Source organism: Callospermophilus lateralis, chromosome 12, assembly GCF_048772815.1.
Source record: "Callospermophilus lateralis isolate mCalLat2 chromosome 12, mCalLat2.hap1, whole genome shotgun sequence".
NCBI classification, from domain to species: Eukaryota; Metazoa; Chordata; class Mammalia; order Rodentia; family Sciuridae; genus Callospermophilus; species Callospermophilus lateralis.
In genome coordinates this window covers 73,869,141-73,896,536 of record NC_135316.1, presented here as the reverse complement: position 1 = coordinate 73,896,536, position 27,396 = coordinate 73,869,141, and the positions used below count along the sequence as shown (strand labels likewise).

At 33.1% G+C, this 27,396-nt stretch overlaps 1 protein-coding gene across 1 annotated transcript in view; it reads right to left on the bottom strand.

The window, feature by feature from the left end:
• The window catches only part of Fndc3a (fibronectin type III domain containing 3A), a 159,683-nt gene that overhangs the window by 85,920 nt on the left and 46,367 nt on the right, over nt 1-27,396 (bottom strand). Inside the window, exon 3 of the mRNA XM_076872029.1 lies at nt 12,945-13,020. Within this exon, the coding sequence (XP_076728144.1) occupies nt 12,945-13,020 (76 nt within the window). The remainder of the gene's footprint in view (nt 1-12,944; nt 13,021-27,396) is intronic.

The window sequence follows — 27,396 nt, the reverse complement described above, 5'->3', positions numbered from 1 at the left end:
TGAATTTGATCCTTAGCACCATATTCAAATAAAATAAAGGCATTCTATCCATCTACAACTGCAAAAAATTTCTTAAAAATTTGGTTTTTATAATATGCTTGTAGAAAAGGGTTCCAAACTCTTCTGAACATGCTGCCAATGACAACCACTTCTTGAAAATTCATGATGAATGAATTTATTATTTTGAGATAGAGTTTAAGGTATTGGTAAGGACTATAGCAAATAAATCTTTTGTTTTTTCCTTAACACCCAAACTTATGGGCCTTTCCCCCTTCTATAATGTCTATTAACTCTATTATACAGGTCTATTTTATATTATATTATAACTCTATTTATACAGGTCTAATATAGAGGTCTATTATAGTACCTGTTGTACTGTTCTACCCATAGCAGGACTAGATAAATAAGTCCTGTGCGTTATACCTATATGCAACCTTTTTTCCTATCCTTTAAATGTTAGAATTTTTTCTTGACCCCGACTCCAATCTTGTATCTTCATACTTCACATTTTTTTCTTGCAAAAGCACATTCATATCTCATGACTTCAAATTATGTATTTTCATTCCAAGTCTTTCTAATGAATAAGGCCAATAAATTAAAAGGTTTTTAAATCTAATACTTTCAGAAAGAAATTTATTATCTCTAACTTTTTTTTATCTAATGCTGATTCTTTTTTTTCCTCCTGTTTTTTTTTGGAGACAGGATCTCACTGAGTTTCCAAAGATGGCCTCAAATTTACAAAATTCCTGCCTCAGTCTCAAGTAGCTGGGATTACAGGCTTGCACCACCACACCCAGCTCTCCTGTATTCTCTAGCACAGTGAAAGTCACTGTCATTTATCTTTTCGCCAAAATAACTGTGGAATTTGGGAATTACCCTAGCTTCTTCTCACCTTCCACAGTGAGCCCCAGGTTTCATTCTTATTACTACTGTTGTGGTTATTTCTCTGCTTAAAATCCTTCTGTGATTTCCTGTTCCTTTCATGATAAAATCTGAAGCTTTCCACCCTCCCTCCCTTCTAAATGGGGATCGACTCAAGGGCACATTACCACTGAGCTACCTTCCTAGGTGTTTTTATTTTTAAAAATTTGAGACATGGTCTTGCAAAATTGCAAACTGGCAATTAAAATCTAAAAAAGTTAACTAAAAGAATTTTTTCTGGTGCTAGGAAATGGACACAGGGTCTCACACTTACTAAAGAAATGGACACAGGATCTCACACTCTGCTGAAGAGCTATACCTACAGCCTCAAACACAAAATCTTTAGCATAAACTATATGGTATTTATAATACAGCCTATATTTTCTAACATTCAGTCATCCCCGAGCTACCCTATTCTCCATTGTAATGATAACTTTTCAGCCTCTTCTAATCTCTGTGTGCTCCATCTTTGAACATGCCATTATTCCTTCTCCTTCAAAGATAGTTCTTTATTTTTCCCACCTAGCTAACTACTACTTCTTTAAATATCATCCTTTCCTGAAGCACTGAATGACTTCCCATTGCTGGCTTAGGTATTCCTACTCTGACCTCTCATGTGTATCTAGGCACATCTAATTCCATCACAGCATTTTGTCAATGCCCCTGTTTTAACTTCAGATTTGCCTATTTCCCTAATAGGGTGTAAGGCAGAGCCTAAGTCTTTCAAGTAACTGTTAAAGGTATGTTAACCTTCAGGATAAGAAAAGAGATTTAGGGCAAGGAAGAGTGCATGCATTTAGCAATACAGTTTCAATGTTCTGACAAGTGACAGGAGCCCGGGTACAAAAAGGAATTCCAACACACTGAGACTAAAAATGTTAAAATATTGAAATAACATGGCATTTCATTGTAATAATAAAGGATTTTCCAAAAAAATGTTTAAGGATTTTATAATGAGACTTCTGGGGATTTCAAAGACAGAAAACTTTATTAAACTATGAAGAATGAAAACTGTATTTGATTAAAATTTAACTCTCTAAAAGTGAACCGACATCTTTAAATAATATTATTGCACTGGTTTTAGGATTAGAGGGCTCTGTGTTAAAATTATGACTCTGAGAGAGCCATAGAGAAATGAATACATACCTGCGAGGAAATCCTCTCCTGCCACCATTATTACGTTATTTTGTGACTCTTATGGTTAATGGGGGGATTAATATACAATTGTAACCACAGTCAGGAGTACAAGTCACCCTCTGTACATAAGAGTAAAGGTTTTTCTGAGAAATGAAATTAAACCTAATGTCTATTGCTATGATAAGCAACGAGGAAATGGAAACTATGAAGATAAAACCTAGATAAATTGGGAAATGATTTTTCCATCTCTATGTATGTAGGTAGGTACTAGAAATCACATCCAACATATTGCTATACAAAGAAAGGAACCAGGAAAGATATTTTGTTTCCTGGTACATTTCCTGCAGATAGTACAAGGCTAACTTCATGGTAGTTTCTTTATGACTTTATTATATAAATATTCTCTGAACATCTTAGCCTTATGCCAGCTATGCTTTCATAAACAAATTGTTATGTCTGGAACAGATTGCTTAATTAGTATTTACTGAGTCCCAAAATATGGTGCTCCTTACTATAAGGCTAAACTAAGGTAAATCTTTGTATTTGTGATTCATTAGTTCTCTTATCAGGAAATTCTTTTACTGAAGCTAACTTTGGAAAGTTCATTTTTATTTTTAATAATGAAGGTGATCTTTTTGAATATTCTTTCATAGGGTTAAGAAAATGTACTTAAAGCACAAAGTAGGTTTGTAGTAAATACTGGTTTATTTCCCCAGCATCCCTTCACAGAATGACTTGGTTAAATAGAAAAAAATTCAAACAAATTATCTTTTATAAATACAGCCTGGCTTACACTGACCCTTTTCTGGGTCAACAAAATTCTCAATGTCTCCTCAGATTCTCTGCCTTCGGTTTCTTAACTGTTCTCACTGGTATCAGAATTTTTGTACTACTTCTATATTATAACATTAAATTTGGACATTACTTTTTTTTTAACCCCCTTGATGTTCAGAAAATTGTTGTACTATTATTATGTACTTAAAAATTTGCTATGTCTCTTTTCCTAGGCTTCACTAGTTTAAAAATCCACTTATCTGCACTCAAAATGCTGTATTCAATCTGTACTCAAAATACCATTCTCCTGATTGGGTTCAAACAACTAAATGTTTCATGAAATAAAGTCAAATTGAACAACTTGAAAGGGGTAAGACTTTTATATGGCTTACACAATTCATATTCATCAAAATTATGAGATTATATAGAAAGCACAAATTTTAAAAAACTACAGTCCTACCACATGCTTCAAGTAGCAAACTGATTTCTATGTATCTATATTCATTAAAAGTAAGTTTTCCTTCTCTCATAATGAGTTAATTCTGTTGATATCCTTAATAACATATAATTAAATAAATGGTCCTGATTAAATAAAAACTTCAATTTAACATAAAATTTTAACCTCTCCTCCTTTTTTGGTATCAGGGATTGAACCCAGGGGTGCTTCATCACTGAGCCACATCTCCAGTCCTTTTTTTTTAAAAAAATTATTTATCGCAAAGGAGATGATAAATATGAAAGCGATGACTAACTGTGGGGAGGAAGAATGGCTATGGTCATACTCACCATGATCCAGAACACATAGAAAGTGAGCAAAATGGTACTTATTGTTTGAAACAAACTTTCCCTTCCCTTCAAAAACTGCAGGAATGGAGGGCAAGTCAGGATGAAGTACTTGAAAAGATAATATCTGAGAGCAGAAAAACACTGATGAACAGCAATCACAGCGAAGAGAAGAAAAATGAGAACAAAAGAGCTGTCAATTAACAACAGTGCTGGTTACTTCTTGAATGAGGGGCAGTAGAAAGAAGGGCCAATTAGACCCCCATTGGCAGAGCAGAAAGCCACCTGTAGCAACAATGATCGTAAAAACAATAACTGCTTAAAAACAGGTCTGAGCTACTTGGAACCAAAAGGGAAAGTAACAGGACTTGAAGGTGAGGGTTAATGTTATTCTAAACTAGAGGGTGAAGAGGCTCACCATTAACACACTCTGGGATTGTTAAATAGGTTCTTGGGTTCCCTAAGTAAGGTAAGTATGAGGAAACCAAGGCGATCTGGCTCTGCAAATTTGAATTCACCTTGATACTTTTTTCTATACATAAGAGTCAAATCATAGAAAATAAGCAGAAGTTATTTCTGTTAAATAGACAACATTCAGGTGATTATTGACAGCTCACTATTCACATACTAAAATTAACATTTCCATATAACCAGAGAATCTTAACTGGTGCATATTGAAGACTCCGAGGCACTAAAATATCCCAAGTATAAAAAGACTATTTTTGGTATACAGAAGTTATTATCAAGGCAAATGAGCACCCAATACAACTTTAAAACATTTTAGCAGTTCATTATAACCTATCAACAGAATACTTGCTAAGCAAGCAAATGGCATTATTTTAGTAAAGAGAATCAGATGAAAGGTGACAATTTCAGTTGTTAAGGAAACAAAACAGGAGATAATATATCTGGAACACTTCAGGTAAATAAAGTTTTATGTACCATGATAAAGAAAGGATAATTGCTTCTGCCCCTAAAAGAGTCACAAGTTTAGTGCAAGTTTCTCTCTCAAGTGTCCATCACTAGGGCGGGGATGTGGCTCAAGCGGTAGTGCGCTCGCCTGGCATGCGTGCGGCCTGGGTTCGATCCTTAGCACCACCTACAAACAAAGATGTTGTGTTTGCTGAGAACTAAAAAAAATAAATATTAAAAAAAATTCTCTCTCTCTCTCTCTTTCCCTCTCACTCTCTCTTAAAAAAAAAAAAGTGTCCATCACTAACAGTATTATTAAATTAACTAGTTGGCATTCTGCTTATAGGTCTATTATGAGCAATAACCATTCACTAGCTCAATTACTTTATGAAATATGCCTGTGAACAAGTGTAATTGTTAAATTTAAGATTCTCACTCAAAGTACTCATTCCCATAATTAACTAAAGAGATCTCAGTTTAATTAGTAGATTATTCTAGAATCAAAGAATCTAAGAATGAAGGCTAGAATTCACCTAATCAAACTTAACTCCCTATGTAGAAATTGCCTTTGTACCATCCAATGAGTGCATGAATACATATAATTATATAACAAACGATGACTCCATTTATATACAGTCATATCGGTTATGGTTTTTCCCTGAGTCAAAATCTGCTTCCTTTAACTCTAATCTGTTGGTGTAAATTCTGCCCTCCAGAGGTACATGGAACAATGTCTTCCTAGTCACTGTTCTCTTTTCTAGATTAAACATCCTTCATTTGTTTCTAAAATCTTTTATAAGAACGATTTCATGCTCTTATTCTCTGCTCGTTACCTTCCCTGGGACAACCCAAGTAAGCCAATACTTCTTTTAAACATGCTAACTGAAAACATCTAACCCACATACACCACCATCTATTTTGAACTTACATTTCTATTTCTACAATCCAAGATTTAATTTATTTTCTCTTGTGCAAGTTAGATTCAATAGGACAGCTCATATTTAACTCTAGTTCTGCTAAAATAAGCTCTATTTATAAATTTAAAGTCTCCTCTCTTACACTGTATCAGACCCTGTCACTTGTTTCAGTGCATATGATCTGAAGTTCCTTCATGGGTTTAAGGAGACAACTTGATAAAGACTATCACTCTTATAGGTGCTGATAATCTTGTAGGCAATGGTGGAAAGTTATCCATTTCCTGTTACATATAAGTGGTCTATGTGCTGGAAACAAGTATTACTGAGTTCTTAGTGAAGAAGTAGCAGGAGTATAATCATGGTATTAATGGTGACTTTCTACATTGATCACTTCTTTGTGGATGTCTCCTCTTACCTTTTTTTAAAACTCCACTTGGATTCCAACTTTTCACTCCACAACAACCCCAGCATAGGGGTGGTCTGAACTTGCTGGAGCTTCTACAAACCCAGCTCAGGCTGATGATCATGTCCACACTGATGACCTCTTCACCCTTGCTTGAGTTCAGGACCACCCTATTGTGTCAATGGCTTTCTCATCCTATTCAAGTTCTTATGCCACACTCTATGCTATGACTCTCTTGAAGATACCCTCCTCAGCCTTGGACGCCATACCAGGCTGCCTTATTCTGCTTGGGTCTGTCTTCCTAAACTTGGTTCTTCTCCTATGTAATGTGCTTCTCACCCAATTTGGGTACTGAATCCCACTCTGAGGAACTGCATTTGCCTCCCTCATTCCACTGGAATACTCCCTATCTCTACCCCAATGGCTTCAGGACTGAACTGTTAGGGAAGAAAGAGAATCTTAATAAACTTCTTTTGTGTTAAAAGGCCAGAGTCAGCTTCATTAAAATAAAAATGTAGACCTTTATTCCTATTAAATTTCATCCTACTAATTTTGACTTATTTCAAGAAGTTTTGATTATTTTTTGAGCTTGACAATGTTTTTAAGTTATCCTTTGTAACCTTCTGACTTAAAATTTTCATTAACTTGTCTTTTATTTTTGTCAAAGCAATTGATTAAAAATAGCAGAAAATCCCTAGAAAACAAAGCCCTGGATAACACAACATGAGACAAACTGTTTTCTGGCAGTGGGCTGGTAAACAAATTTAATTTTGCCTTTACATAAAGATATGTAAGGCAAATAAGTTTGTGGAATTTAAGAGTACTTATTCATTTTTGTCTCTTAACTGAATACTGAGTGAATAAATAAAGAATATAAGGTTCTCATTTTGCTAAAATGCAAATGTGGCACCTATGTTGTAAAAAAAAAAATAATGTAGATTTTGTGAATTCATGACCAACATAATTAGTGGCTATTTATCGAACATAAATCTTTGGTTCTATGGTTCCACAGACATAAACAACATGTCCAAAGAAGTAGAAATGCTATAACAATGCAAAAATACTAAATATTTAATTAACACATTCTTATTCCTTAGCCCCATTTATTAATTTTTGAGATGTCATGGAAAAGAGGAAAATAAAACCATATCTGCCTCTAACTACGGAGAATACTACCTAAAATTTGTCTACATAGACTCCATTTGCTTGACACAGAAATGCTCAAGAAATGTTGTTTTCTTCTCTTCTTTAACTTAAACATTTATTGAGCATTCTCTATATGCTGGGTGCTATGAAAGGCTTATGACAGACATAAATAGTTGTAGAACTTAAATAATTAAATTTCAATTATTTCTATATGTATACCTAAGACTAAAAGGAGAGAAACTGAAGCAAGAGCTTCAAAGAACAGATGATATCTACATGTAGGTACCAGTTTGTCACCTGGAGAACCAGCTGTATGACATAGATCTTAATATGTATGACATATTCTCTATGCAATATATAGAGAATATAAGTTATAAGCTCTATAACTTTTCTAGTAATCCAAATTTAGAAACTTTGCCAATTTCCTCTTTTGCTTATCTGTGCACCAACCCCCCCCCCAAACAAAACAAAACAAACAAACAAAAACCAACAAAAAGCCAAAAACAAACCTAAGGGTAGTCTTTAATATGTTACAAAGATCTGTTAATTCTAAACCAGAAATTTAAGTCATTTAATAAATGTTTACTTTCTATGTACAAGTAACCAAGCAAAAATGACTTAATTTTCACAGTACATATATCATCATACAAGATAATGTGTTGACATTCTTACCAAAGCATTTCATTACAAAAAAGAAAAAAAAAAAACCCACCAAGTTTTAGACTGATTTCAAAATATAAGAAATATTTTAGAATAGAAAAAAAAACTGAGACAGATTCATGGTAATATTCTCATTTAAAAAGTAATGATGTATTTGTGCTGAAACCAATGAGTTGCAGCAAAAAACAGTAAAAATGAGATACTGGGGCTGGGGATGTAGCACAGCGGCAGAGTACTTGCCTAGGTGTGAACCCAGGTTGTGAGGCCTCAGTTGATCCGTTAGCACTGTTTAAAAAAAGGTTAATAAAAAAAAAAAGTATGGGTCCAAATCAGGCAGTATAAATAAACCTAACCATAGAACATAAAGACAAACTGGAAAGTGGTCAATGGGACTGCACTTTTACATATCTCAGAGTGGAGGTAAAGAGCTAAAGGATTACAGAAATCATCATTGAGGACTCAGAAAAAATGATATGAGACAATAAAAATCATCAAATCAAATAAGTATATATTTTTACTTTTTTCATTTTGTTTCTTTTTTGGGAAGTGAACGGAACAGAAAGAAGCTTAGCCATGCATTTAAAAGAATATTTGTTATACTTTATTGAACATCTCTAGATGTTTATAGTAGGAAGATTTATGGGCCAAGAGACATCACATATTAATAGAACAAAAGGCATCACTAATCTTTTCAAATCATTAATTAGATGTTTATTTCCCTGTGTATTTTCCTTTCCTGGCTCTTCCACATCCTCCCAATGAAGTTAAATTTCCTAGTATGCTGCTCAAGTCACTTCAAGTTCTTTCTACATTTTTGAGATTAATTTCTAGCCACACCCCCTTTTCATATAACTTTTTAGCAATTCTAATCTGTGTGGTTATTCAAATAATTCAAGTCATTTTTTCCCTCTGGCTGCTTTTGAACACTTTTCCCTCTCTCTATCTAAAATGTCTTAATATGCTTTGTCATCTGGTTAGCTGTTATTTTCCTTAAAAATAGCTTATGTTTCACTTCTTCCAGGAAATTTTTTTCCCATTACATACTACTCTGTGTTACAGTCTCATTTTGTGTTCTCATAATACCCTAGGCACATCTCTAATAGCTCTCTTCTTCTGTATATCATTGCTAATTTCCCCTTTTCCTGTGTTCTTGAATGGCAGGAACTGTCTTAGTTCTCTGAATTACCAGCAACTGGCACAGTACATCTCAGTAGACAGTAAAGTCTCAGAAAAAATGACTAGCAATTTGTCTCTCTAGGAAGTATGCTACAGTAGAAAAGGTATGACTACATTAAGCACTACTCATAACTAGCTGTAACACACAAATTCTGAATCTATAATAAAGGAAGGCGATTACGTAGATCTCTAAAGCTCTTTGTAACCTTGTTTTTATAAATTTTTTTTGCTTTCCATATTTTTTATTTATTTACTTTAATTAGGTATATAAGACAGCAGAATGCATTTTGATTCATTGTACACAATTGCAGCACAACTTTACATTTCTATAGTTGTATATGATATAGCATCGCACCATATGTGAAGTTGTACAAGTACCTAGGGTAATAATGTCCCTCTCATTCCACCATCTTTCCTACTCCCATGCCCTCTCCCCATCTTTCCCCTCCCCTCCACCCCATCAAAGTTCTTCCATTTTTCCCATGTTATCCCACTATAGATCAGCACCCACTTATCAGAGAAAACATTCAGCCTTTGGTTTTTGGGGGTTGACTTAACTTCACTTAGCATGATTATTCTCCAACTCCATCCATTTACCTGCAAATGGCATAATTTTATTCTCTTTTAATGTGGAGTAATATTCCATTGTGTATATATACCAGTTTCTTTATCCATTCATCTATTGAAGGATATCTAGGTTGCTTCCACAGTTTAGCTATTGTGAATTGAGCTGCTATAAACATTGATATGGCTGTGTTACTACAGTCTGCTGATGAATGGATGGAATGGAACTACCATTTGACCCAGCTATCCCACTCCTTGTTCTATACACAAAGGATTTAAAATCAGCATACTATAGTAACACAGCCACCTCAATTGTTTTTATAAATTCTTGAAAGATAACAAAATTATTTTAAAAAGAATGAGCTTTAATTCAAATGCTTATTAATTTATACTGGATTTATCTCAATTATTTAGGTGTTACTATAGAGATTTTTTTATAATGAGTATAGTGGCTACTAGAGAACAGTTTTTCTAACTTGATGGTCTTAGACCTCTTTTTCTTTAAAAATTTTTAAAATTAATTTACTTTAATTAATATATTTAATTGGTGCATTATAATTATAAATAGGATTCATTGTGCTATATCCATACATGCACATAAGATAATTAGATCAATCTCATTTTCCAATATCTTCCCTTTCCTTGATCCACTTACTCTACACTACTGATCTTTTATTATTATTTTAGAGTGCTATAATTACGTGTGTGTGTGTGTGTGTGTGTGTGTGTATACACACACACATGCACATGTAAATATACATACACACATTGGACTCACTGTGGTATATTTATATATGGATAGAGCATAATTTGGTACATTTCATTTCCCAGTTCTGCCCTCCCCTTCTCCTCTCCTTTCTTCCTTCCCCACTCTTCTCTATTGGTCTAAGGATCTCTTTTTCTTCTCTGCTTCACTGGCATAAGATTTCCCTTCCTTGAGACTTTCTCTTTGTTAGCATAAGATTTCCCTTCCTTGAGACTTTCTCTTTGTTCCTTCCCTTTTGTTCCTACTCTCGTTTTTAAAAAGTATACCAGTTTGGATGATGGTAAAGTATATGGTCACCTTACCTCTAATGAATTCTTTTTAAATTAAATAAACTATTAGGTTCGAAGAGATAAAAAGAAATATGAGATGAACTAAGCCAGGAAGGGGCTTGCTACATAACAGTGACTAGTGATGAAAAAAGGGAGGTGATGAATTCTTGTAGTCAATACTCTTCTCTCTGTATGCTTCCCTTGCTTGGAGTGAGAGCACACTGATCTTTACAAGGACTTCAACCCCAGTCCTTCATTCACTACTATTCCTTCCACCCATAACCCATCTTGTAATTTCTCTCTTGGTCTAAAGATCTCTTTCTTCTCCGCTTCACTGGCATGAGATTTCCCTTCCTTGAGACTTTCTCTTTCTCCTTGTTACCTGTTGCTTCCCTTCTATTCCTACTCTCACTTTTAAAATGGGCTTATTTTCATTTAGGTAATGAACATAAACAGAGGGGAAAGCCTTTTTGCTTTATGTCTAGTTCCCTTTTTTCCTTTCCTGTGTTTTAAAAAATTCTATTCACTAATCTTCAGTTTCCATCCTTAAAATCTATCATATAGAGGAACTTCTATTTTCCAGTGAAGCAGAGAAATGTGTCCCTGTATAAAAGTGTTTTAACGTGATGGTTAGTTCCTAACATTAGGATACTATTAGTACTGCCTGCACATTATAAATTAGGTTTGTGCCACCATACTCAGCTTGCCAATGTGCTTGAAAAGATCAATGCTATATTTATTAAAATGTTTCCAATATAAACAATATTTATTGAAAACAATTTGAAAAAGATATAAAATAAATCTATTAGAAACTTACATTCTATGAAACACATAGTTAAAGATGGGCTTATTTTCATTTAGGTAATGAAGTGTATGCTATTTATAGCTTTGGTAAAATGGGGGAGAGGGGAATACCATAAGTCTTGGTTCATACTAGTCATGAAGTACTTACAAAAGTTCTTTCATTTTCAGAAGTATTCCAATTTGGATGATAGTAAAGTATATGTTCACCCTACCTCTAATGAACTCTTTTTAAATTAAATAAACTATTAGGTTCAAAGGAATAAAAAGAAATATGAGATGTTATTTGCTCTCAGTGCTTAGACCATAGTTGGAGAAACTGAATAAAATTTTTATATCAAATAATACAAAATTTAAATAGTTAAAAGAAAAAAAAACTAGAACTACTATAAAATAGCACAGTTATTTGATAAATTAATGGCACAGTCATTGGTATTACAGGATTTCAGAGGAGATGGAGGTCATTTTCTATTAGCACCACCACCACCATTTATTGAGTACCTTATTTGTGCCATGTCTGAGTACACTGTATGTGTATTAATTAACCCTCACAATTATCCTATTAGATATACTGTTCTTGATTGGGATGGCAATTTTATTGAGAAGAAAAATATTTATAGAAGTTAAGTAACATGAGCAAGATCATATAGCTAGTATGAGGTAGAGTTGAGATTTAAATTCAGGTTCCACAGCCAGTGACTTTTATTTTGTTTTTCACTTAGAACAACAGAAATTTATTGTCTCACAGATTTGGAGCCTAGAAATGAAATAATAGGGTGTTGGGAAGGTTGTTTTTTTCTGATGGATATAAGGTAGATTCTGTTCCAAGCCTCTCTCCTACCTTATGATGGTTTCCTGGTGATCTTTGCCATTTCTTGGCTTGTAGATCTCTGCCTTTATCTTCACAGGGCACTGTTCCTACATGTATGTCTAATGTCCCCTTTTCATAAGGATACTTTTGGATTGGGGACCCATCTTAGCCACTAAATTTTTTATTGCTTTCATCTTTACAAATGAAAGTGATTTGCATCAACTGGGGACAATTTTGCTACCCAAGTGTATTTGTTGATGTCTGGAGACATTTCTGTTTGTCTAAATAGGGGTAAGGAGAAGTGGCTCATGAAAAGTGGTGAGGAATTCTGCTAAACATTCTACAATTCACAGGATAGCCCTCCACAGAAAAGAATTACCCTGCCCCAAAATGCTAAGAGGATGCTCACTAAAGGAAGATTACAAAAATCTTCTTAAAGGTAAGAACTAAGTTCAGTCTTAAAGCAGTAGGATTTGTACAGGCTGGAATAGTGGTTATAGAGGATGAATTCTAGATTAAAAAAAAATATTACTGACAGCACAAGACAGGTTTGAAAGACAGTAATTAAGATAACTTAGAAAAGATTAAAGGGAAGCAATGTTGGAATCGAAGTGGGAACAAGACTAGAAAATTGCAGTTATCTTTTTGAAAGACTAAGGAATCTGGACTAGAGTCACTGAAGATTTCTAAGTAGGGAAGTAATATGAACAATAAAATACAGAAAGATTAATCAAGAAACCATGGCAAAGAGTTTAGTTAGGATATTATGGCAATAGTTACATAAAACAGAATTGTACTTTCGTATGGTGGTAATGAGAAATAAAGGAAGAAACCATAAACATATATACTATTTTGTATCACCAATTTTTTTTGGTCACAAATGGTAATAAATTGCCATTCTTACCTGTAATGCACTGAAACTGTCCATCTTCTCTTCTTATTGTAAATGCTTCCCCAGGATTTACTTGTACCAGAATAACCTTAAAACGAGGGGGGAAAGTATTAATCAAAATAGTAAGAGCAAAGCAGTACATAAAAATACTAAATGCTGCAGATGTAAGCTATTTAACCTTAGGACACTGGGAAGGAAAATGGAAATTACACATTTACAATGCTGGTTTGTTAAAAAAAAAAAACTATTATTTCACTTTTTCTAGAAGCCAGACATAGGCCAGAAGTAAAGGAAACAGAAAAAGAAAATAGAGGCAAATTTTTATTAGAAGGTCAAGAAACATTACTTAGAAACAAAGATGCGGAGTCAAATCCCAAGTATTTGATTATTTATGGGAATTCATCATTAGCTAAGTATTGTACTTTTCTGAAGTATAAATTGATTTGGTAGAGCATGAGTTGAGCACACTTGAACTGTACATATTAAGGTATGGCTGAGAATGTGTTAAATTAATCCCACCATTTTAAGTAGTTTTTTTCCATATCAAGAAGATAAAATACAGTCTAATTTTATGACATTTAAAAACTGAGAAAAACAGAAAACTGGGAAGAAAGAAGTCTAAAGCTTTTCTATCCCAAGACAAACAATATTCTAAAAAAAATTTTAAGTCTTATGCTGCACAGAATTGTGCAGCACTAAATTTTATATTTAATTCTGTATCTTTTTTGAGTTTGTTATTATACAAAAGGCTTCCATGAGGGCTGGAGTTGTGGCTCAGTGGCAGAACACTTGCCTTGCATGTGTGAGGCACTGGGTTTGATCCTCGGCACCACATAAAAATAAACAAAATAAAGATATTGTGTCCATGTATAACTAAAAATATTTTTAAAAAGACTTCCATGTTATTTTATGCAATGTATATAATTAAATGACTAAACTATAAACTACTTAACCACTCTTTTATTTTTACATTTATTTTTTAGTTGTAGTTGGACACAATATCTTTATTTTATTTATTTATTATTATGTGGTGCTGAGGATCGAACCCAGGGCCTTGCACATACTAGGCAGGTGCTCTACCGCTGAGCCACAACCCCAGCCCCTTACCCACTCTTTTTAATGTAAGGAATTTATGTAGTTTTTATTTTTTTCATTATTATAAACAATGCCAAAGTGAGCATTTTGTTATGCAGTTTTCTGCTATGATTAGTATTGCTTCCTTATGATTCCCAGAAAAGGAATTCTGGTGCCTGCTGCTAAACTGCCCTTTAAAAGGGTTTTACTACTTTATAGTACCTCTCATAGACTATAAGAACACCCTTTTACTGCTTTCTGTGTAATCCTGAAAATTATAGTTCTATAATCTCTCCTGCTTTGACAAATAAAAATAAAATATTACTATTGTTTTAATTAGGCTTCACCCCACCCCCCACTAGACCCACAGTGAAACTGAACCCAGGGCCTCACACATGCTAAGCAAGCATTCTACAATTGAGCAATGTATCCAGTCAAATTTGTACTTCTTTATTATTGCTATGTTTTATCCTCTTTTGTAAACTGCCTATTTATGTCATTATCATTTATTTTCTGGGCCTTTAGAAGTTCTCAATGACTTGTCTGAATTTTTTGCATATTAAGAATAAGAATACTACACTGTGTTATGCTACAAATATTTTCTCCTTTTACTTCATTAGAATTGTTTATTTTCCTACAGTCAATGTTACCATTTTTTTTTCTTTATGATATCTTCTATTTCTTCTCTATTTAATTTCTTCTACAGCCACTCTGTCCATTAATAGCAGCCACTATCCATAACTGGCTACCAAGCACTTGAAATGTGGCTTGTATGAACTGAGATGTGCTCTAAGTGTGAAATAAACAACCGATTTCAAAGGCTTTTAGTACAAAACATCCAATAATGTAAAATAGCTAATTAATAATTTTTATATTGATTATGTATTGAAATAATATTCTGGACATACTGGGTTAAATAAAACATTACAATTTTGCCTCTATTAATTTTTTAAGGTGGTTATTTAAAAATTTAATTTTTTTGTGGCTTATATTGTATTTCCATATACAATATAAACATTTTGACAATGTCAAAAATGTTTAAAAAAACTTTTTAAAATTGGTGCCTTATAATTATACATAATAGTGGAATATGTTACTACATATTTGTGCATGTACACAATATATAATATGAATCTATAGGTTTGACAAGTATTAGTTTCTATTTTCTTCTAGCTTTTGAATAATTTAAATGTTCATATTTAATTCTTTGATGTACCTAAAATTCATCTTGAGAAGATTCAAAGATATTTGTTTTCCCCAATATTATATCTGTTAACCCATATCATTTGCTAAATTTAAGATACTTCTTTTAGCACACAGTATACTCTTCTAGACTCATTTATTCTGGCAAAAGTAGTTTTGGAAAAGTGTTTAATAATTTTAAGCAATGTAATTTTAGATTTCTGATCTTCTTATTTAAATATTTCTTTGATACTGACTGGTGAGAATATCAGAGCACATGAGACTATCAAATATATGTGCATATACATGTATTATAGATTTATAGAGAATATAGAATTTAAGCAGAGTCCTGAATACTGAATAATAATTAGCCAGGCAAAACAGTGGGAAGGCCTTTCAGGCCCATGGAAGAATGAATATGTGCAAAACTCAAGGATTGGAAAGTCACAAAAAGTTTATCGTGTTCACTAAACCAAAGGAAGTTCTGTAGCTTTATAGGTTGGAACAGGGGATAGGGGACAGTGGTATGGCAGAACAAAAAGGCAAGGTAAGAAATAAAGGAAGAGTAGATGGGAGTCAGGTTATGAAGAGTCTTGTGAGTCACAGGTTATGAAGAGTCTTGTGAGTCATTTTAAGGACAATCTGAAGAATTTTATTTATACAGGCATAGTGTCATGAAGAAATAATCTGCCACAGCATAGCGGCTGAGTGTATGAAGATATATTAGGAGGGTAAAGCAGTCAGCTAGGTAGCTTTCTTTTAAAACATCATTTTTACTTTTAAAGTTTACTATTTCCTTTCTTACATTTTCCTTAGGCTCATTTTGTTGTTTTCTAACCTATTCAGCTGAAAACTCTTTCATTCTCCTTTTAGTAATACGTGTGTTTAAGACTAAATTTTACTTCACTCAGTGTAACCACAGAGAGTACTTTAATTATTATTTTTTAGATTTTATTGCAGTTTTGTTCTTGATTTCCTCTGTTATTCTAAGAATTTTTTTAAAAAATTCAAAGTGAACTGAAGAATTTTAATTTTTGCTATTATTTCCAACACATTTTAGCAATCAACAAATCAATAGTTATTTTAAAAAATTTTAAATACTACCTTATCCACTTCTTTCCTCATAGTTTAGAATTTGACAGTGGTAGTAAATTACTGAAGGATGTTACCTGAGGGATGTAGTTTAGTGATAAAGTACATTGGGTTCAATCCCCAGCACACCTCTCCAGAATAAACACAAACAAACAAAAAACCAACAAAGAATCTTGTTATTGAGATACTCAATGTACTGTGTAGTACTTAACTGTATATTCAATAAAATATTATTATACTGGCGAGACACACTAAAATAATTTTTCCAAGTTTACTGGCCTTAGTCCTCTAATTTTAGTATTATAAATTTTTAAAAAATTACAAAAATTAAAATGCTTCTCATATCTTACTATATATTTTCTACATTATAAATTGTGATACATTATGGGAATAAATAATGTAAATCAAATGCCCCCTTATTCTCTGGAGTACAGTTCCTAGTTAATAAAATATTTATCGTTCCAGAAATTTATTATGTACACAGAAATACATGCCTCCCCTAATATATACCATTTTATTTTACACAAGCTAGCTAGGTTTACTGGACATATTCATCCAAGAAAATTTATTGAATTCCAATAATGTACCATATCTTGTTCTGGGCTAATACAGAAGTGAACAAAATCAGCAAAATCCATGCCTTATGGAGTTTATATTCCAATGGGAACAACTGGCGATAAAACAAAAAGAAACTCAAGTTATGTAATGTAACATCAGGAAGTGTGTTTGTAGTGATGGACTCCAGTGAACCATCCAACTCCTAGCATTACATCTTGTGTCGTCCTCAATACTGACTCTGGGCTTGATCATACAACTTGGTTTTCCCAGGTATTTAAGATACTGGGCCTTGTGACTACTGAATTAATTCCTTCCTGGATTCCTAAACTACCCAAGATTTCCAGCCCCATCTGAATATATAGGAAACTGGAAGTCCATGAGTGCCTATAGTAAAGACCAGTGGAAAAAACGCCCAGTGAGCCCTGACCAGAAAGCAGAAATGAGCAAATTAAATGCTTGTTGAATTGAAGGCATTAGGGTTTGAGTTGGCTTGTTACACACTGACAGAAAAATTGAACAAGGAATTGAGAAGTTTGGTGAATTTTTTTTTAACTCAAATAATGCTTAACAGCAGTATATATACCCCAATTCATTTGAACATATTTCTGTTTTCAGAAACTACATTATTGTCCTTGTTTTTCAGTTGAGTTGTTTGACTTTCTTGTACTGATTTGCAAGTTCTTAGTGTCAAGGAAATTTATTTATTTATTTATTTTAAATAAAAATTTGTTTTGCTACACCAAGGGTTTTTATGTAGAGAAATTATTATATAATTATTCTCTCACAGTTCTATAGGATAGAATACAAGATCAAGGGGTTGGCAGGTTTGTTTTTTCTGTGCCCTCTCTACTTGGCTTATAGATGGCCAGCACCACTTACATGGGCTTTTCTTCTGTGCCCTGATATCTTTGGTGTCTCTCTAAACTACCCAAGATTTCCAGCCCCCAAATCCAGTCCAAATTTCCAGGTCTTATAAGGACACTGGTTAGACTGGGTTAGGTTCCACCCCTATGAACTCATTCTAATCACCTTTTTCAAGATTAGAGTTGAATTCCAATAATGTACCATATCTTGTTCTAGGTTAATACAAAAGTGAACAAAATCAGCAGAATCTATGCCTTGTGGAGTTTATATTCCAATGGGAACAATTGGCAATAAAACAAAAAAAACCTCAAGTTATGTAATGTAACATCAGGAAGTGTGTTTGTAGTGATGTTTCTAAATAGAGTCACCTTCTGAGGTACTGGGGTTTGGGGCTTCACATAAGACTTTTATGCCTATAACATTTAAATTTGGAAAGAATATTATTTTACCAAAACTCCAGGTTTCTTTTTATTTTGCAGAGGAGAGAATTGCTTAATCAGTAAGTGTGATAGTTAACTAAAACAAAATAGAATAAAATTAGTCACCAGATTTTCAATAAGGTTTAAAGTCTTGAAAGCCAAGATGTCATATATGCTCAGTTTGGTATTGGTAAAGAACAAAAATTTTGTTATTAAAAAATCTATTTGTAGGGGCTGGGGTTGTGGCTCAGCAGTAGAGCGCTTGCCTAGTACGTGAGAGGCACTGGGTTGGATCCTCAGCACCACACACACAAAATAAAGATAAATAAAGGTATTGCATCTAACAACAACAACAACAACAAAATCTATCAGTATACTAAATGAAGTAGAAAATTCATTAAAATGTTAGGACATATGTGAGCAAGCTATTTGGAGACTATTAGTGGGGAACATGAATACTAAGTATTATAAAAATCATTCCACCTCACAAAAAGAACAAAATATAAGATTTATAAAAATATATTTTTTGTAAAAAAGAGTTAATGATAAAGAGAAAATGAAAAATAAGAGCAACAAGTAGAAGCTGAGAATTTATTTGGCACAAGAAGGGTGCAGATGGTATTGGTAACCAAAAGGACTATATTTCAAAAGCAGTTAAGGACTAGGCAATAAGACCAATGATTTTAAGCAAGGCAGTGAGTTTACATTAACATGTTCCCTATAAAGCCAGCTTCCCTAAAGACTACACACCCAATGAAAGAATAAATCTGAACTCTTCTACCCATATAGCATAAAAAGATAAGGAAGATGCTATGGCTATGCCTTGGCTCGGGCAAAAAAGTCTCAAGAGTTCAAGATCAATGACTTATCTTGAAATAAATGTGGGGATCAAATCTACATTTGTTACATAATCTCGAACCCCAAACTAAAAGGGTAATCCCCAAATTAGATTATGACTAATAAAGCCTGAGTACCTGGCAAAAGCAAGTATGAATATCTTTGGAGGGATACACCCTTAAACCAGGCTGCTGAGAATTGCCACAGATAAGGTTCATGTAATGATGAACATGCTATCTCCAAATAGAAAGCGTGAGGAATTAGTCTACCATAAAACAAAATAAATAGAGGATTTCACTCCTGAGAAATGAGATAATGAAGTTTCCATATAAAGACAATGAAAGTTTAAATTTCACTTCTAAATTTACTTGCATTTCATGTGAGCCCTGGGGGACAACTGTTATCTAAACTATAAAAATAGGACAAGCACCAAAATAAAAATTAAAAAAGCATACCAAGAAAAAAAATCCATTACTTTTATAAAGGAAAAGCAATTAGAACAGCAAATTTCTCTTCTAAAACAGTAAAATAAAATGTGCAAAGATTTTTAGAAGAAATAGCTATCAACTTCACCAGAATTAATGAAATGTATAATTTTAACTCTAGCATTAAAAAAGAGTAAAATAAAAATATTTTGGGCAAAAATTGAAAAGACCCTTACCATGAGAGAACCAAAAAGGAAAAATTTAGCACAGGAAAGTAAACAGAAAAAAATATGTTGTCAGATACAAATCAAAAGATACTAGCTGGATGCAGTGGTGTACACCTGTAATCCCAGTGGCTTGGGAGGCTAAGTCAGGAGGATCAAGAGTTCAAAGCCAGCCTCAGCAATGGTGAAGTGCTTAGCAACTCAGGGAGATCCTGTCTCTAAATAAAATATAAAATAGGGCTGGAGATGTGTCTCAGTGGTTGATTGCCCTGAGTTCAATTCCTAGTACTACCCCCTACCCCCGAAAAAGATACCAAAAAAACCCAAATGGACTAAGTTTGCCTATTTTAAAAAAAGATAGGAAATCAAATTGGATTTAAAAAACTATTACAGGGAGAAAATTACAAACACACTATTGTGGTTTTATGGTTCTCTTTCCTCCCCTACCCCCGACAACCCCAAGATTGAACACAGGGCCTTGAGCATGCTAGGCAGAGGTCTATCACAGAGCTACAACACCAACCCTATGGTAGGTTATTTTAATACACATTTCACTGATTAACAGAACAAGCAGAAAAAAATTGAGATATAGAATATGTGAACAACACAATAAGCTTGATCTAATGGCCATGGAAAAATAATTGCCAACAATTAAAATATATGCATTCTTTTCAGTGAAGTTACATCATTTTTTGATGGCTCAAAAAGAGCCATCATTCTTTTTTTTTTTAAATATATTTTTTAGTTGTAGATGGACACCATACTTTTATTTATCTATTTATATGTGGTGCAGAGTATTGAACCTAGTGCCTCACACATGCTAGGCAAGTGCTCTACCACTGAGCTACACCCCCAGCCCAAGCCATCCATTCTTGAAATCCATTCAAAGACATCAGCATTAAATTGTTATTTGCATACTTAAGTTATGTATAAGTATGCATATAACATACTTACACATATAACATACTTTTAAGTTAGAAGTCAATAAATTTTAAAAAGCTTAAAAATGTTTATAAATCTTAAAGTTTCAATAATTCATGGATCAGGGATAAATTTAAATGAAAACCAGAAAAGAAACAAAACAAATGGTAACCAAAACACTATAAAATACATAGGATGTAGACAGAATTGTATTCATCAAAAAAAAACAAAACAAACAAACAAACAAAAAAAAAAAACAAAGAAATTTATTTATTTATTTAGTACTGGGAATTGAATCCAGAGGCCTTAACTACTGAGCCACATCCCTAGCCCATTTTTATATTAAGTTGGAGACAGAGTTGCTTACGGCCTCACTAAATTGCTGAGGTTGGCTTTGAACTTCCGATCCTCTTGCCTCAGTCTCCTAAGCCACTGGGATTACAGATCCACTGCACCCATAACAAAAGACCTTTAAATACTTACACCAGAAAAGATGGAAAATTAATATATTAAGTTCTAACTTATTGATAATAGTGCTAATCCAAAGAAAGTAAAATGAAACAAAAATAAGAGCAGAAATAATGAAACAGACAACAGAGAAATATTGAATTATAAAATAGTTTTAACAGTTGTCACAGTTATCAAAGAACCACGAGTAATCAAAGATAACTAAGAGAAAAAAATGCAAGTGAAAAAACGTAGTCACCTCTTTTGTCTTCCAAAAGTCACAAACCTTGGACAATTTGGGGCAAGGAAACAGTTTTAAAATGAATTTTATAAATATCTCTCTATGCAAGTTTTATTTAGACAATATTAAAATTATGATTCTTCTCCCAGATCTTCACAAGGCTGGCTCCTTATCAATATTCTGCTATCTCAAATAACACTCCTCAAAGAGACTTCCCTCACTGCCCAAATTATAAGGTATACATCTACTACATACTTTTAACATATTGATATATTTTATTTTTTTACCTAGTACTTATTACTATTTAAAATTACTTTGTGCAATTATTTGGTTAGTTTTATACTGAGCAGTTACTATTCAGTAGAATAAAAGCAAACACCTTGAACTTGTTAATCCCAGTAACTAGGGAGGCTAAGACAGGAAGATCTCAAGTTCAAGACCAGCCAGGGTAATTTAGTGAGACTATATCTCAAAATAAAAAATAAAAAAGGCTGGGGATGTAGCTCAGTGATAGAGTGCCCCTGGGTTTACAAGGTGCTGCCAAAACAAAACAACAAACTAAAACAAACTATATTCTAAGAGCCAAGGTTAATAAACCTTTGTTCCATGAATAAGCAGCTGAACAATGAGGACTGGGAGGTATATGGAATTCATTCAGCATACATTTTCTGAAGTCTTAATACACATGGGGCTTATTTCTAGATAATTGGGACAAAGTAGGAGACAAAACAGATAAAATTACCTGGTATGGCAGAGAGAGTTTTAAGATTCAAGGTATGTCACCAATACCAATGAGGTAGTTATTTCCAAAAGACTAAATTGAAAATGTGTAGTCAGAAGAACTAACATATATAGATCATGGTTGAGGATCACTTCACTGTTGTTAGCATCACAGATCAAAGGAGGGCTACTTCCAAATAAAGGTTCCTGCCTAAATCCTAAGCCACTCAGATTTCCCAGTAAATAATCAACAGATGTTTGTCCAGTTCCAAAATGTAGAATTCATATTTTTAACTATCTGGATTTTAATGCCACTTTACATTTATCTGCCACAAATGCAGAAATTTTCATAATTTCATTACAAATAATAGTACAACGTGATGAACGGAGAAGAGAAAGGGGAGAACTACAAATGATTATTTAACCTGAGACAAAATATGTCAAAAAATCTATATCCAGCATAATTATACAAAAGTTAGTACAGCATCTTAATATATATTACCTTATTCAATGACCAGAAAATCTTGTAAACAAACTAACTCTCAGAAATGTGACAAGTGAGAAACTCTGGTCAATTCTCCATCATTTCATGACCTATTTCACTGATGTTTCTATATTAGCATATGGGGTAATATTTTACAAATACAATATAATGAAATGATTCTGTGGTACTTATTAGACTTTTAAAACTAATTCTTAAGATCTTCAAATTTCACAGAAATAATCATGTTCTTAAGTCTACTATCTCAAATGCACTCCTGATCTTCTAACCCAAACTACTTAAAGAATCAGAATTCAAACATGATAGTTCCATTACACTATTTGTAAAAGTTCTTCATGTTTCTCTATTCCCCCCGGCCCCCGCTTTTTAAAATCTGTAGAAACAGATCTGTTTGAGACCTTTCACTATTAGTGCAAAACATCAATCAGCCTAGCAGTTTGTCTTTGCCATCCATTACTGCAAATGCTGAGAACTTCTGTATGGTTTTAGTGATTAGACAAATAATAAAAACAATTATCTGAATATATACCAATAATTCCTTCAATCATTTGAACAGAGATATGTAAAGTTAAAGAACATTTTAAGTACATTCTGAACGTAAATATTCACTAACATTATTTCTTGAGTAATAGACAAACATAGGCTTAAAACTTGTTTTGTATAAGGTGACTATCTCTAAAGGGCAGATTAACATTTATGGTGACTGTAAATAATGCCATTTAGAATGGATAGACACTGGTGTATATATATATATATATACACACACACCCAATGGAATATTATTCAGCAATAAAAGAGAATAAAATTATGGCATTTGCAGGTAAACAGAGAATATTATGCTAAATGAAATAAGCCAATCCCCACCAAAACCAAAGGCCGAATGTTTTCTCTGATAAGTGGATGCTAATCCATAATGGGGGGGATGGAATGAGTGGAGAAAAGGGCAAAGGTGGGTGATGAGGGTAGGAAAGATGGTGGAATGAGATGGACATCATTACCCTAGGTACATGTTTGACTGCATGAATTGTGTGACTCTACTTTGGGTACAACCAGAAGTCAAAAATAGTGCTCTATTTGAGTACAATGAACGGAAGAGCATTCTGCTGTCATGTATAATTGATTAGAACAAATAAATTAATTAAAAAACAATGCCATATTATGTAGACTTTTAATTGGTAAAATATGGAAATATGTATTGTATATGAATATAAAAATGTTAAACACAAAAAGGGTAATGAAAATGTCACTAAGTAAAGCCATAAATATGCCCAGTAGACACACCAATGAAGACTACAAAAATCTAGAAAAATACAACTAAAATTTAATACTTCCTAAATTCTTTAATAAATAATAAAAAGATACTGATAATGGCTTCCAGAATTATGGAAGAGAGTGAAAGAAACTAATTATAAGATAACCAAAAAAAAAAATTGTTCATTTTGGGATACAAAAATAAAGTTTTGAAAAAGCAGAACAGAAAATGATGATCCTGGAGTAAGAAAAAAAACAGTAATACAAGAGGGCATAGATAGCAGAGATTTGGCAAAAACCGTTAAACAAACTGACTGTACATTTTGGGGAAAGTAAGAGATAAATAAGAGATATTACTTAGTCCAATCCAGATTTATTTTTTTTAAAGTAAACTAAAAGGTAATTACTGGTATTAGTCAAAAGGTTACCTCATTTTATAAAATGATTCAACAAGCTTTTTTCTTATACTCCTCCAGTGCATTAAACTTAAAATTCAATTTACATCAATCAGGCACTTCAAGTGAGGCAAATCCAAATGAATATTTATAACGAAAACTATAGGATTGGGGCTGGGGTTGTGGCTCAGTGGTAGAGTGCTCGCCTAGCATATGCGAGGCTCTGGGTTCGATCCACAGTACCACATAAAAATAAATGAAGACATTGTATCCAACTAAAAAATAAATATTAAAAAAAAAGAATTAAAAAAATGTAGGATTTGGGTACCAATGTGGAATTTGAACTATGAATAAAGGTGCTAAAATTTAGTTATTCATCCTTTTCTATACAAATAAAATTTATTCAAATGTCAAGGTATAATCATTTATTAACAACATTTGCATGTATTTTAAAGGAAACAGAATTATGAGTGAATATTTTAAAAACATTATCAGCTGGGTATAAATTATACCTTATTATCTAATTTCAACTGCTGCTAATTACTACTAAATATGATCTTGAAAATATTCTTTTACATTCCAATGATCATTCCTTAATCCTTGCTTCCCTTTTACTTAAAGTCTAACTTCTTTAAGTAAAATGAGAATGAGAAAAACAAACACATTACATCTGTCCCACAGAACCATTTAAGTCTGTACATGTATTTAGGTTCCTTTCTTAAGGGTGAAGAGCCTGGTGTTTCTCCCCTAATCTGAGTCACCCCCCCAAAAAAAAGAGAGTTTTTAAATATAATTTTTCTTAAATTGCAGATGCCAATCAGAGAAATCATGCTATTATTTATTGCTCTAGAAAATATCACTACTTTTTATTTTCCTAAAAGACTTAAGAAACATTGTAAAGTTAGTGCAAAAATTTTAGAATCTCTAAAAGAAAAAAATGAAAAAAATAAATTGTTTTAAGTAATATACTCTATATGGTCAACAAAATTTTAACTTTTTGACTTAGAAAAAGTTTGTTTCAAAACCACTCTTAACAACTGAAATTATTTATTAAGATATTTACCTAATTATAAAATATTTAATCATGTATTGGCTCCTAAAAATGACAGCTATATTTTTATAGAATATGATCTATGAAACCAAAAACGCCCATTCAAAGGATATACAACTTATATTCGTCACTGACATTAAGTTAAGTCTGAAGAGAATAAAGTAAACAGTTACTGAAAGTCAGCAGATGGTTAATCAGAACAAGAAAATCCATCCAGAATTCAAAAATATATATTCATATTTCCAGTGTTTAGAAATGAATGATCTTGGTCATTATACTAGTTTGCTAGGGTTGTAGTAACAAAGAACAATAGAAATTCATATTCTTAAAATTCTGGGGGATCAAGGTCTTGACAGGGCCTCCTCCCCCATAACCCGTCCCTGGTTTCCTTCTGTGTCTTTACATGTTCTTACCTCTGGCATGTGTCTGTCCTAATTTCCTCTTGTTATAAGGACACTAGTTGTATTACATTAGGACTCTCCCTAACAACCTTTTAATTTAGTTTCAGATTTAAAAACCCTATCTCCAAATACAGTCACAGTCTGAAGTACTAAGGAGAAGACTTCAAAATACGAATTTGGGGGAGGCGGTGAGGACAATTCAGCCCCTAACAGTAACAACCCATTACAGAAAGCACATAAACATCTGGAATGCCTAATCCTTTTAACCCCTCCTATCTAACTGCTTTTTTATGCCAACTGTTTCCCAATGCAGTTGAAAACAATAAGGGAAAAATCCTTTGGGTCTGTATCCTTGAACAGCTGATAACACACCCTTTAGCAATGATTAGCTAAACTAAACCATTCATTCCTTTAATCCTTGGTGAAGACCATAAAATTAACTCAGTACTCATAGGGTTGATGTGATGCTTAAATGAGTTAATGTATGTCAAGTGTTTAGGACAGTGACTGGTGTACAGTAAGCATTACCCACATACATGTTAACTGTTACTGTAAATACTGTATGAGCAAATCATTTTATCAATGTACATCTGACACTTTAAGGCGTTTTCCCTACCCTACCAATTTACAAGATAGAATATTTCAGGAATACAAAATTATGAGATTTCCCCTGAATTCGCCCAGTATCTGCAATTCCCCTTACTTTCTATATTTTTCCCTACTGATATTTTAGCTTTTCAGCTATCCATCTGTCTCTTCCTTTCAATCTAGTGTTACAATGGTCAATAGTTTCACCTTCATTTCTTGGTCTGTGACTGACTTACTGTTCTCTAGCTCGACAGTTTGATTAATTAATCAATTAATTAATTTGGGCTTGATTTCTAACTGAAATTTTCTGATGCTGAATGGGGTATCTCAACTGCTCCAGCTGAGAACTTAGCCTGTGAACAAATAATTTCTTCTTCAGTAAATTCTACTCATCCTTTAAGGCTCCAACACTCTAAACTAGAATTAGATTATTCTACTCTTAGGTCCATGGCATTTTGTATACCCTTCCATAAAAATAACACTTAGCACTTAACTATATTCAGGTATTTACATGTTGTCATATCTGGTATAACATAAGCCTTTTGTAAGATGTCAATAGACTTATTTTTTTAGTCAGAGTGGTACATCTCTAAACGACCTAAATCTTTTCCTCTGGCTTCAACACGGGTGCTTATAGAACTGTGATGATGAAATTATTCTTTATTTATTTGCTGTTATTATAGCCTCTAGTCACATGTGGCTACTTAGCACTTGAAATGTGACTAGTGAAAATGAGGAACAGAGTTTATAATTTTACTTAACTTTAATTAGTTTAAATAGTCATATGTAGTTAATGTCTGTATTAGACAATGTACTCTGGACAACCAAAGCTTCCAAATTTAATTTCTAATTACTCTTACTTGGCTTAAGAAACTACAACCTTACTATGTCTAAATTTGAACTCATCACCTGAATTTGCTAAGAAATGAAGGTGGAAAATTAATTACATTTGAATATACTATTAATTCACAAACAAGTCTGCATTTTTTATAAATTAAAGTTCTATTAAATTGACTTGATTATAAGAATTCTGAATCAAGCGTTAGCTGCAATAGACTATCCTGTCAATCTGTTTGTGAGCTGAATAATGTCATATATTTCAGCTTAAGTCCAAATAGAGATTAAGGTTTGTAAATCAAATAAAGGAAAATTACTGAACTCATTAATTTTTTTTTGGGGGGGGGGGTGTTGGGGATTGAACCCAGGACTTCATGCATGCTAGGCATAGCACTCTATCACTGAGCTACATCATATTCCCACAGTCCTCAAAAC